Raw genomic sequence first — 13,518 nt, 5'->3', positions numbered from 1 at the left:
ATTATATATTTAAGTACTGAGTAATATTAATTAACTACATGTACTTACTATAGGGTTAGGGTTTGATTCAGGGTTAGTTGCATGTAATTATGCATAATTTACTGTTATTACTACGGTAAGTACATGTAACATATGTAACAAGGAAAATTAAAACAGTTATTCAAAATGCTTTACATAGAAAGGAATTAAAATATCACACTATGGCAATTCAAAGTGCTTTGCATAGAAAATAAGCACAAAATAAAAGCAAGGGAAATTAAAACGGGTATAAAAGGAATTAAAAGAGATAAATGATGTGTTTGCAGTCAGCATTGATGATCACTGATAACATTCTCACACTCAGACTTGCATTGCCTTTCTCTTGACAGATTTGATAATTATTCTGCAAATGTGATGGTGGACGGGAAGCCAGTGAATCTGGGTCTGTGGGACACAGCGGGACAGGAGGATTACGACAGGCTCCGCCCCCTGTCCTACCCTCAAACGGTACGATCACAGAGCTTCAACTCAGACAGTTTCTCTCAATTTCTTGAAACCTTCACCCATTTCTCACAACATTAAACACAAATCCACATTGACTCTTCTGGCAAAGTCAAACAATTTCTTCAAAATCATTTTATCTGTGCTCAAAATCAAACAATGCTTTCAGATCATACAGACATGAGGCGATAAATAAGCACTACAGCCAAAACTAGCACTTCAGCACTTGCATACTGTAAAAAATAGTGACCCAATCAAATAAAACTCTAAGTTTGCCTGTGTTTAGCGTTTAGAAACATGTGTTTTAGTGAGTGAGAGTGTGTTTAGAGGGCTTGAGATCTGCAAACCGTGTCTAACTGCATGAACTTTGTTTAATATTTTACAGAAAGAGTGATTTATGCGACAAACTGGTTTAGGCTTATTGAGAATTTGGTTCAGACAATGGGATTTAGTGTCTTAGCAATTCAGAAATATTGCTGTATACACTAAATTAAACAGACACAAAGGTACCTTTGCATAAAAGTGGACTTAAAGAGGACCTGTTATTCTTTCTTTCCATGTTCATCTTCTCTTCAGTGTGTGATGTTGCTGTTTGAGCTCTTGAGTTCTTCTCTATATCAGTGTCAGTGTTTCTCCATTGTAGTCTTGAGTTTCTTCCGGGAACGAACACGTCACAATATTCCTCATTATAATAATTCATGTGCAGAATAAAGGGGCGGGGCCTGGTTGAGTTAGTTAGTAGTGTTTTGAAACTAGTGGTTATGGTAATTAGGGGCGGGACATTTCCCAAACACACTCGAAGCACTCGACCAATCACAACACACTGCTCCAGCCGACCAATCAGAGCACAGTGTGCATTTCAGGAGGAGGGGCTTCATAGTGACAGGAACTAAACAGAGCGTTAAGGCCCTGATATACTGGCAACGAAGTTCTTGCTCTTCGTTTAGGGGTAAATCAAAGTTGGAAATACCTTTGCAGTGATGAGAGCAGCGTTTAGATGAATATATAAATATTAATATATGAATAGTAATTATGTGCGGAGCGCTTTCCTCTCAATAACAAAATAAACGCACAACAAAGATGACAGCGGTGAGAGAACAACAGCTCAGAAAGCATCTGATCAATTCAGCTCTCCAGTCACGTCATGTTTATTTATACAGCAACAGGAGAAATGAACCGGAGAAGATTTCCACCTCAAAGAAGGTGGAGCCTCAGAGACACGCCCACTTATTACATCATCACCATTGACCAATGGTAGTTCAAAGGCCAGAGCGAACTTTTCCGGTGTGGTGAACGAATGAGTCCTAACTGAAGAGATGAGTCCGAGCTTAGGACCCAAACAATCCGATTGGTTCAAAGCACGTTTTATGGGTAATTGCTTTAGTGCCTGGCTACAAATCATACAAAATCACTTTATTATAGACGACGTTTGTATTACGTTATAACAAGTCATTAATGTATTTTAACTTAAGTATTTAACCGAAGCTATAGATTGTGAAATTAAACATTTCTCGTTGTTAGTGTGTTTTTTTTTTTGTTAGCTTAGATAGTAGCATAGCATACAGCTAACGTTATCCGATGATCGTGCTAGCTGAGCTTATACTGCCCTGATACTGCCTTACCGTATTCACAGCAATTCGTAATGCAATTATAATTGTCATTATTTTTTATCGTAATAATCAGCGCCATATGTTACAAGTACACTTTTTTTAAAATGAAAAGAACCATAAAATAATGTTTATTTGTGTATATTACAATTTTTTTAGACAGCTCACGTTAGTTATCGCAAGAACAGATTTAGATCAGGCATACTACTGGCATACTAATGGGGTCCTAAGCTTGGACTCATCTCTTCAATAGGACTCGTTTGTTCACCAGACCGGAAAGTTTCGTTTTGAAAAGCTGATTCAAACCCCAAACGAACTCGTGTTAATCAAAGAACAAACTTATGTGATGTAATTTCAAACAAAATCAGGCCGAAACAAAGTTCGTCGTTCAGTTCGTTCTTCAATTAATGTGTTTTTGAACATTCAAACATGAAATTTTTGTAGATAAAATCAAGAGTAAAAAAAAGGCAAAATGGGTCCTCTCTAATCTTTTTTGTCCACTCGATTATATCTTTTATCAGCAACCAATCGTGAAAGTAAAAGGGCTGAATGCGCAATCTCATTGGCTGATATAAATCTTTAAAGCCAGTTTTCTCAAAATGACTTTTCTCTCATTCTCCAAGTCCCAAATCTCCACTTCAGTAGCACCGATATACACCAAACCTTCCAGTCTTGTACCTAGTTATATTATGAAGACATTTACAGAGGGATTTGTAAATATATTATTCCTAGCCTGATTTATATAACATTTTATTCCAAAAAACATGGTGAAAATCTTTTTTTTAAGGCTATTGACAGTATTTTCTGATTTACAGGATAACTAAAGTAGATTTCCATAAATCCCTCTGTAATTTTTTTCCCATCTAATATGTAAACAATGAAAAAATAATTTTTAACCTGGCTTTATCCAATACTCAGATTTCGTTTTTTTATATATATGCAAATTAGCGCATATTTAATTAGATATTGCCTAATTTGCATATTTAAACATTAAATGACAGTACAATAAAACATTTTCTCATCTTAATGTAGGTAATCAACTGGGAGAGTTTAATGGTGATATCTGCTAGTTAAACATTTTACCCTGTAGTGTCTCGCCTTAATGTTGGTAATGTATGCAACCACAATTATCTGGATGATTAACGATTAGCATTTGTCTCCTGTCTGTTCTTTTAATATTATCATACGTTTCTTTGAGTGCACACTTCTTGTCAAATGTCTGTCTGAGAGAATAAAAAGCACTTGCATATGAACAGTGTTAGTTTAGCACCGCCGGATGCTCTGATGCTGAATGTATATCTCCATTGGTACATCAACGAATGCTTTTGTCCCACAGGACGTGTTTCTCATCTGCTTCTCCCTTGTGAGTCCTGCCTCTTTCGAGAACGTCCGTGCAAAGGTGAGCGCTTTTCCCTTCAAAGTACGAGGTAAAACCAGCCTAGTGCACGTTATTACCAGTGATTCAATGGTAAATGTCTTGTGTGTTCGTGTTCAGTGGTACCCAGAAGTGAGACACCACTGTCCGGCCACTCCGATCATCCTGGTGGGAACCAAGCTTGATCTGAGAGACGATAAGGACACCATTGAGAAGCTGAAGGAGAAGAAGCTCACTCCCATCACCTATCCTCAGGGCCTGGCCATGGCCAAAGAGATCGGTATGTGCTTCAACACGGCATTATTAAAGACTTTAATAATGCATTTCTCCTTAAAGGTGCTGGATATCATTTATTTTTATGTACGAAAGCATAAAAATACCATATGTTTGCAGATATTAGGGAAACATGCTGAGTTCACGTACTCGTTTCTCTGAATAACACTGTTATTATTCTAATATAAATTAATTTGAATGGTAGAATTTGATATAAAAGGTGACGCATACGTCCAATAAGTTTAGGAAAAAATGCCCTTATATGGGTAAAAATGCCCCTGGAAATCCATTTACGGTGGCAAATATTGCTAAATTAATGAAAAAGTTAATTTCTGTCACTGCTGTGAACTGACCACCGCATAGAATATGAATAATGTGTCAACAACCGGTCTGATCCAGCCACAGTACCAGCACAAAAACACATTATCATCAACAAAAACGTGAAAATATCGAGATCTATCATTTTGCACAGCCCTAATGTACAGTATTCATTTTTATTTCTTAAAAATCCTTAAATTTGACTGTAAAATGTGTGCAGCAACCCTGATGATGTAACAGGATCGTTTTCATTCACTTTCTGATGGGAAATCACACACGTTAAGCCAAAGTGCAAGAGTGCGAAACGTTTTCGGGTTCGACCCTTCATCAGTGCAGTGTGTGTTTCCATGTTCAACACCTGGAGTCATTTACATACTCAATACTCGTCTGATTACATGCTGACCCGTGTGAGCGTCGAGTCTGTGGAGGCGGGGCGGGAGAAACGACGATTTCTGATATTTTAAATTGCACTGCAGTACCTATTTCCACCACTAGCTGTGAATCTTACAGACTGCACCTTTAAGAGTATCTTCTGCGAACGTTTGTCCTGAACCTCTCGTGTGTGTGTTCCTCAGGGGCTGTGAAGTATCTGGAGTGCTCCGCGCTCACACAGCGCGGGCTGAAGACGGTGTTCGACGAGGCCATCCGGGCCGTGCTGTGCCCTCCGCCGGTCAAGAAGAGGGGCAGAAAATGCTCACTCCTCTAGAGACTGATGCCATCCAAACTGTGTTTCCGAAGGAGAAATGACACCCGGCTTTCATTTCTCACTTTTCCTCCATCGTAATCACCAGTACGACTTTACACACTTCACAAAAAAACATGTAGTAAAACATCGATCCCCCGTCTCGCTTAGACAAACACGTGCTATTGGACGAGCTGCGGCCTTTGACTAATGGATATGAACTTTTTTTTTTTAAGACGGTTAACAGTGTCCTGAAGTTGGTTCCTTCCATTGAGAACCCATAATGCTTGTTTACAGTCTTTGTTTGAGAGAGAAATGAAGATCTTGCCAAATAGCACTACATTAGCACCACATTTCTTGCTTTTTAACCCCTAAAGGGCTGCAACCATTCGGCAAACCACAGCTAACCATTGGCTAACTGTGAAGCCAGGGGATATTGGTGAATCGTGAGGATCAGTTAATGGAAGGATGAGGCGTCTGAACAGATTTTTTTATATATCTTCATTATGGGGTTATGCGCACACTATTTGCCATTTGTTTTGGGGGGGATTTACTGTAATTTAAGGCACTAAAACACGCCAGAAATCATGTTTTGCATAAAGAAAATTAAGCTTGTATTTTAGGACCATTTTCATCACAACATACGGTAATTTTAACGTTCATTTTAATTAAACCACAACCAATATTACCAGTTGCTCATAAATAATTTAAATAATATATTTTTCTATTAAAGTAACTAGTGTGCATTATTTTTTTTTATATATATATATGAGGACTTTGATTGTGGAAAATGGGCTTAATTGCAGCTACAATACATATGCAAAACATAAATATGTACAGTGATCCTAAAACTGGGCTTCATTTTATTTACTCAAAGTTTATTTTCCATATTTTCGGTATTTTGGGGGGAATTCACGTGTTTTGTCGGAGATATCAGCGTCTGAAATATCTAATTTAGTGTCAATCTCAATATATCGTGAAATCAACACCTTGATGCTCTTCGGGCATTTAAAAATTCACCTTCGACAGCCATATATATATATATATATGGACATACACACACAAATATATATATATATTCTTTCTTAACAAATTTGTTGAAACTTCTTTCTTTTTGACACTTTTATATGTGCTAATGTTACAGAAAGCAACAGACTACTGTCAGATCGTACACTACAGGAATCAGTTCATGTGAAGTCGGTTTATTCCCATAATGCTCATGTTTTGAACACTTCTGTCTGTACTGACATGTCACTGTTCGTCTTGTTGATCGTGTGCATCATGGTATTGAACACTTCTTCTGCACACCTACTTGAACTGAGGCACAGGTACAGAACGAGCGGTTTCCATCGGCACAGTTTAGATCCAGATTGTGACCCTGTTTTTAGGGGTATTGATGATATGTCACTTGTTTTACGGTTAATAAAAATGCAATAAATTTAGATCAAACCCTAGAAAGCTGTTGTGTTTTAATTATAGGGTGGATGTGGAAAGGTTTTGTGGTTTGCAACACATGCACAACCGGTTTTACCCAAGTAATTGCTGAATGAATCACATATTCAATATTTAAAAAGGCTTGATTTTTATCCTTCAGGACCACAGAAATATGCAAATTGTTTTCTTTTCAGCCAATCACCTGACCTGTTAATGCCATGTGACTTACGGCACTACAAGAACACACAGGCTGTGTGTGTCTGAAATCACTCACTCTCTTGAGTAGATACTGTTTTTTGGAGGATGCAAGTAATTCGTGTGCTAGAAATATTTTATGTAATGGATATTTTAAACATGAAATGTACAGAAAAAATGCAGACTTAGGGATGCTCAGGTTAAAGACCATGTAGACTTTCCCGAAAAGTGTGTAACACAGGATAACTAACAGTCGCATGTGTAGCTTAGGTCATTACAAACCAATCACAGTGACAGGGTGTCTACAAGTTTAATTTAAGACTTTTTAAGATCTTTTTAATGCCACTTTGATTGAAATTTAAGACCAAACCTGTGATGGAAAAGGAAATACACATTATATTAAACGTAAGTAATTGAAATAACTTAATATTAACTACTAAAATCAATGTAACATTTGCAATCGTAAGAATATTCAGCAAAATAGGTCCCATCATGTTATGTTACTTAACTATATCACATGTTATAAATAAAAACACTCAACATTTTGAATTTTTACCTCAGTACCTCATGTGTGCCGTTTTGCTCATTTGTTTTGATTTCTTCCTATAAAATCTATCACAGAGACAAGCAGCGCGAGCCTCAACGGCGTTACCAGAAATAACCTGTTATCATTATCAATAGCTGTTTATGTAATACAATATGAATCATTCTCGCGATTCGATGCTTCACTGATTATTTGACGGACATTAGGTCCGTCAGACTGGAGAAATTTTAGCGGTAATGTGACCAGTAATATTTAAGACCTATCGAATCTGAATTTAAGACATTTAAGACTTTTTAAGGACCCGCCGCCGCCACCCTGCAGTGAACTTGATTTTCACGTATAAATATCCGATTGTTAAGTCTGACATTCACGCGTGACGTTTAGCCTTTTCCGGGTCCTAGCGCTCCTCTCGTCCAGAAATAACAATGGTGGAACCTGTACATTTATTTACGATCACGTCCTTCTTAGTGAGGCACCCTTGGCGGTCAAAAAGGGTTTAAATTCCTTTAACACCAACAGAGTGGTTAGTGTAGCTCATCACTCAGGTGGCATAATTAAGGGTAGAGTCCAGGCATCAATGAAAAAGAAGTTCTCTTACGAGAGGTACTCTCGTACTGCGTAATATCTTACGCTAGGGGAAATCTCTTTTCCGCGAGATACTGAAGCCAAAAAATTATCCTTAATTTTGAAATAATGTAAAACGCGTTGCGGCAGCATGCAGACATAGGCGAGACAGCTCGCGCGCCTATTGGCTGCCCTGCGGCAACTGCAGCAGCCTATCGATAAGGCCCTATCGTGACGTCATCACCAATGGGGGCGCTTCGCGCCCCATACGTCACGTCCCGCCGAAACGGGCGTGGCCTGGGGCTATAAATATAGCATCGAAAGGCTAGCTTACCGATTTTTCATCTCTTCAGCGGAGCTCACGCATCGCTGGATCCAGAGAAAAGAAGCCGCGCCGTGGAAACAGCATTTCAGCGGGACGAGTTCGGTACCTGGAGTCGCTGGCCGCGCCGCCTTCAACCACCGTTCCTGCTACGCTATCCGGCGTTATATCCTTTTATTGCATTGTGTGTGTTCGCCGCCGCGACTCACACTCCTTCTCTAAAAGAGCAGAGTGTCTTTTTCAAGATGTCTCGTCCATCCTGTGGCTCGTGCCGAGCCCCACTCAGCGACGGGGACCGCCATGTCATCTGCGTTTCCTGCCTGGGTGAAGGACATGCGGCTCTAGCGCTCGCTGACGGCGGATGCCCTCACTGCGAGCTTATGCCTATGGCGACTCTGAGGACTCGCATGGCAACTTTCCACGAGCCTGCACCTCCCGCTTCGACGCCGCGCCGTAAAAAGCGCCGTGCTCAGCGGATCCCTGAGCCTCCCACCGAGAAAAGCTCGCCGGTGCGCCTGCCAGCTTCGCCGTCTGCTTCTCTCGAGTCTCTCACTCCCGGACAGTGGCCGCCGCTGGCCGCCGCTTCCGCCGGAGATGACAAGGAAGAAGCGGCAGTTTTCGAGGAGGACAACTGCTCTATCCTGGCTTCGGACAGCGAGGATTGGGCGAGCTCTGTGGACCTCGCCCCTTCTTCTGCCCGCGAGTCGTCAGGAAAACGGGCCAGCATTGAAGCTGAGCTGATGCGTCTGCTCACACAGGCCACAGAGAGCCTCGGCCTCGAGTGGTCCGCGCCCGCCGAGCCTACACGCAACCGTCTGGACGGCTGTTTTCTGCAAGGGGACCGCGTTTCCACGCCCTCAAGACCCGCCCCGTTTCTTCCTGAGCTTCATGAAGAACTGGCAAAGTCTTGGAGCGCCCCTTTTTCAGCCAGGCTACGTTCCTCTGCTTCGGCGGCATTCTCCGTGGTGGACGGTGCCAAAGACAGAGGATACCTCGCTCTCCCTCTAGTGGAGGAGGCAGTAGCAGCCCATCTTTGCCCGCCCTCTGCTGGACGGCGGACTAAGACGGCGCTACCTTCAAAAGCCTGCCGCGCTACTTCCACCCTGCACAGTCGCGCTTACACCGCCGCTGGGCAGGCTGCATCAGCGCTACACACTATGGCCACTCTCCAGATCTTCCAAGCTAACCTTCTCCGAAAGCTGGACGAGGAAGGCACGGAAGCAGTCAACGTGGCGGATTTAAGGAGCGCTACGGACCTCGCTCTCCGCGCTACGAAATCCGCTGCACAGGCCATAGGGCGGAACATGGCCTCTCTCACCGTTGCTGAGAGACACCTCTGGCTGACGCTTTCAGAAATGCCGGACTCGGAGCGCTCTGTGTTCCTCGACGCCCCCGTTTCTGCTACTGGCCTCTTTGGATCGTCCGTCAAAGATTTCGCGGACAGATTCGCTGAGGTACAAAAGACGTCGCAGGCCATGAAGCACTTTTTGCCAAAGCGCTCTAGCTCCGCATCAGGCCGCTCTAAACAGCCGTCTGCTCGCAGCTCGCAGCCACCGCCCCCCGCCGCCGCTTCACAGCGTCGACAGGCCCGGGACCAGAGACCACGCTCTCGCTCTGCCGGCCGCCGCCCCCCACAGCGTGGGACTCGGCCGAAGGTTGAGATGAAGCCCGAGGCCTCAAAGTCTTCCTAGCCAGCTTAGGAAAACGACGGTGTTCAAGCCCCGCTGCGGCCGGGTTTCCACCAAAACTTCCCGCTCGTCCAGTTCCATTACATGCGACTGTTCCAGTGTACTCTACAGTAAACAAGTCGGTTACATTACCCGCTTGCCTGTACACAAACGCCGTTTTCACGGCGACCCAGATAAATCCTGTAAAGAGCGTATTTTCTGGTATTCCGGCCACGGCCGACGGTGTTATGAGTGTAGTAAAAATGCCCACTGCCCAGTGCCCATTCCTACACACAGACACAGCCCGCCCCACAGGGCTCGCGCACATAAAATCGACTCATGTCGATTGCGCACAGAATGTAGTGAACGTGCCCACGTCCCAGTGCCCACAAACACTACACGCTGCATGTCTCTCGGTTTCTGTAAAAACGAAACCAACACACATACAACCGACTCAGGTTGATGGTGTTTTCAGTGCAAATGTGCCCGCTGTCCTGCGCCCACATTCACTCACAGACATGACGAATCCCTCGGTTTCCCCCACGCTCGCCGTCTCTCAGCTACCTGCCGTGAGAGAGCCGAGCGCGGGCGAACCGCCCGCTGTGATCAAAACACTCCCCGCCTCGAGCGCTGCAAATGCGGTGTCTATAATACAGCATACCGAAGCTCCCCGGTCGCCACTATGTCACGACCAGAGCTCCGATCTCATTCAACCCTTAGCTATGCATGCACATGCGTGGGCAAAGCTTCCCGGTGTATCAGAATGGGTGCTGAACATTATAGAAAGAGGCTATTCGCTACAGTTCGCTCGACGTCCCCGCCGTTGTGCGGTGCGAGTCGAAACCACGGTAGAAAAGGAAGTAGCAAGTGTACTTCGTACCGAAATTGCGAAACTGTTGAGCAAAGGGGCAATAGAGCCTTTATCTCAAGCTCAGAGCGAAGGGGGGCTATACAGCAGATATTTTCTGGTTCCGAAAAAAGACGGGGGTCTCAGACCCATTCTAGATCTAAGACAACTGAACGTAGCGCTTTCAAAACGCCGGTTCAGAATGCTCACAACCAAGAAAATCCTCGCGCAAATTCGCCACGGGGACTGGTTTGTGTCAATAGATCTGAAAGACGCGTATTTCCAAATACAAATAGCGTCACGTCACAGGCGATTTTTGAGATTCGCCTTCGAGGGCCAGGCTTATCAATACACAGTCCTACCGTTTGGCCTGTCCCTAGCACCCCGTACATTCACGAAGTGCATGGACGCAGCCCTCGCTCCCCTGAAACTTCGGGGAATGCGAGTTTTGAACTACTTGGACGATTGGCTGGTTCTAGCTCAGTCACATACGGAGCTCATAGAACACAGAACCATTTTACTCGAACATCTCGAGAATCTGGGTCTCAAAGTCAACTGGGCGAAAAGTTCACTGTCTCCCAGTCAGAGAATATCTTTTCTGGGCACAGAACTGGACTCGCTGTCAATGACAGCTCAAATATCGCTACAGCGCAGATTGACTATTCAGCGCATGACAGAAACCTTCCGCCGCGGCACTATAGTCCCGCTAAAGAAGTTTCAAAGGATGCTCGGTCTCATGGCAGCAGCATCCACAGTTCTCCAGCTGGGTCTGCTTCGCATGCGCCCACTGCAGTTCTGGCTACAAGCGCGAGTACCGCGTCGAGCATGGACTTCAGGTCTCTTTCGTCTCAAGGTCGATCAGGAATGCGTCTCAGCACTGATACCATGGAGAGCGACCGACTGGTACCAGTCAGGTGTAAGCCTGGGGACTTCCTCGAGTGTGAAGGTGGTGTCCACGGACGCCTCCACCTCGGGATGGGGAGCACTGCTCGAGGGCAGACCGTTTTTCGGCCAGTGGTCAGAACGGGAAAAGCTTCTGCACATAAACTGCCTGGAAATGATGGCAGTCGACAACGCGCTGAGGCGCTTTCGTCCCCAAATAGCAGGACACCACGTCTTGGTCCGCTCGGACAACATGTCAGTGGTAGCCTACATAAATCGCCAGGGAGGCATCACATCCCGAAACCTATACAGGTTAGCGAAACGCCTCCTGGTATGGGCTCAGCACAATTTGCGCTCGCTCAGAGCAGCGCATGTGCCTGGCCACCTGAATGTGGGACCAGACAGACTGTCCAGGAACAATGTTCCAGCAGGAGAATGGTCACTGCATCCGCAGACAGTCCAACTGCTGTGGCAGACATTCGGCAGAGCAAAGATAGACCTGTTTGCGTCTCAAGAAAACGCTCACTGCCCGGAATTTTTCTCAAAGAGCAGGGATGCGCTGGCCCACGCCTGGCCCCGCTGCCCGCTCTATGCCTTTCCCCCCATCACGCTCCTACCTCAGGTATTAGAGCGGATCAGGGAAAGCAGATGCTCAGTGTTACTGGTTGCTCCGTTCTGGAAGAACCAGGCTTGGTTCCCAGTTCTTATGCAGCTGACGAGCACTGCCCCATGGCCAATACCAGTGAGGAGGGACCTCCTCTCTCAAGCCAGGGGCTCGATCTGGCATCCTCGCCCGGAGCTTTGGTCCCTACATGCGTGGGCCATCAACGGGTACCCTCTGATATCCCAGAGGGAGTGTTAAACACGATCATGCAGGCTAGAGCTCCCTCTACGAGACGGCTCTATTCCTCAAAATGGTCAGTGTTCTCCAGCTGGTGCACAGCACGCGGCTTTTCACCCCTGGACTGTGGAGTGACGGAGGTTCTCTCCTTCCTACAAGAGCTACTGGATGAAGGCAGAGCCCCATCCACGCTCAAAGTCTATGTGGCGGCTATAGCAGCGTTTTCCAAACCAACGCTTGGTCAGTCACTAGGAAGGAACGATCTGGTCATTCGGTTCCTTAGAGGAGCTAAGAGGTTAAATCCTCCCAGACCTCCCTCAGTCCCCATATGGGACCTTTCTACGGTCTTGGAGGCCATGAAGGGTGCCCCATTTGAGCCTATCCAGTCAGTAGATATCAAACACTTGTCTTTCAAAACGGTGTTTCTTCTGGCTCTCGCTTCAGTGAAGCGCATAGGGGACTTACAAGCGCTCTCAGTGAGCGCGACGTGTATGGAGTTTGGGCCAAATGACTCGAAAGTCATACTCAAACCAAGGCACGGGTACGTCCCTAAATCCCTCAATACACCGTTCAGGGCCCAGGTAATTTCCCTGTCTGCCCTGCCGGTCTCTAACGAGGAGAAGGACGCCAGCTTCCTTTGCCCAGTCAGGGCGCTAAGGGCTTATGTGTCCCGCACGTCTGTTTTCAGACAGACGGAGCAGCTCTTTGTTTCACTCTACGGACGTTCTAAGGGACTCGCCGTTTCGAAACAGAGCCTATCCAGATGGATAGTCGATGCTATAGCGCTGGCTTACACCTCTAAGGGCTTGCAGTGCCCATTAGGTGTCAGAGCGCACTCCACGAGAGGCGTGGCCTCGTCGTGGGCTTGGTCTAGTGGGATTGCCTTGCAAGATATCTGTATGGCGGCAGGCTGGGCCTCCCCGTCTACATTTATAAGGTTTTATAACCTAGAGGTTCCCGCTCTGCAAGCTAAGCTGCTTTCAGTCTAAAAATCGGTACTGTCTGCCCCGAGTACGTCCGGCCCAGAATACCGAAATAGCGCGAGCAACGCTCGTTTAGATCGCGCAGCTCTATGGGCAATGTGTAAGACCCACTATATTCATCAGTCCAGGCCGGGGTCGCCCTGACTGAGTAAATACCATCACTATAACTGTTCTTATAGGATGCTGCATTACAGGAATGATGCTATTCTAGCCACTCTTCCTGGGCTCTCTGTGAGTCACTTATGATCATGTACTACATGAGCCCGGGCACCTGCCCTTGGGACTTTGGTGCTGGATCATAGCATGCACGGCGTTTTACACTGTTTCCCCTAGCGTAAGATATTACGCAGTACGAGAGTACCTCTCGTAAGAGAACGTACTCGGTTACTAACGTAACCTCGGTTCTCTCTAGAGAGGAAACGAGTACTGCGTATCTTGCCGTGCTTGCGCACGCTCCGGTTCGCTCCGGCGATGAAAAACCGGTAAGCTAGCCTTTCGATGCTA

The 13,518-nt window shown here is 45.5% G+C and overlaps 1 protein-coding gene across 1 annotated transcript in view; it reads left to right on the top strand.

The window, feature by feature from the left end:
- Positions 1–6,193, top strand: part of rac1b (Rac family small GTPase 1b) — a 12,620-nt gene extending 6,427 nt beyond the window's left edge. Inside the window, exons 3-6 of the mRNA XM_082146735.1 lie at positions 369–486; positions 3,424–3,486; positions 3,583–3,742; positions 4,629–6,193. Coding sequence (XP_082002861.1) covers positions 369–486; positions 3,424–3,486; positions 3,583–3,742; positions 4,629–4,759 — 472 coding nt within the window. The 3' untranslated portion in view covers positions 4,760–6,193. The remainder of the gene's footprint in view (positions 1–368; positions 487–3,423; positions 3,487–3,582; positions 3,743–4,628) is intronic.
- The last annotated feature ends 7,325 nt before the right edge of the window (positions 6,194–13,518 follow it).

This window comes from Leuciscus leuciscus, assembly GCF_965113295.1.
Source record: "Leuciscus leuciscus genome assembly, chromosome: 1".
NCBI lineage: Eukaryota > Metazoa > Chordata > Actinopteri > Cypriniformes > Leuciscidae > Leuciscus > Leuciscus leuciscus.
This window is presented reverse-complemented; position numbering and strand designations above follow the sequence as displayed.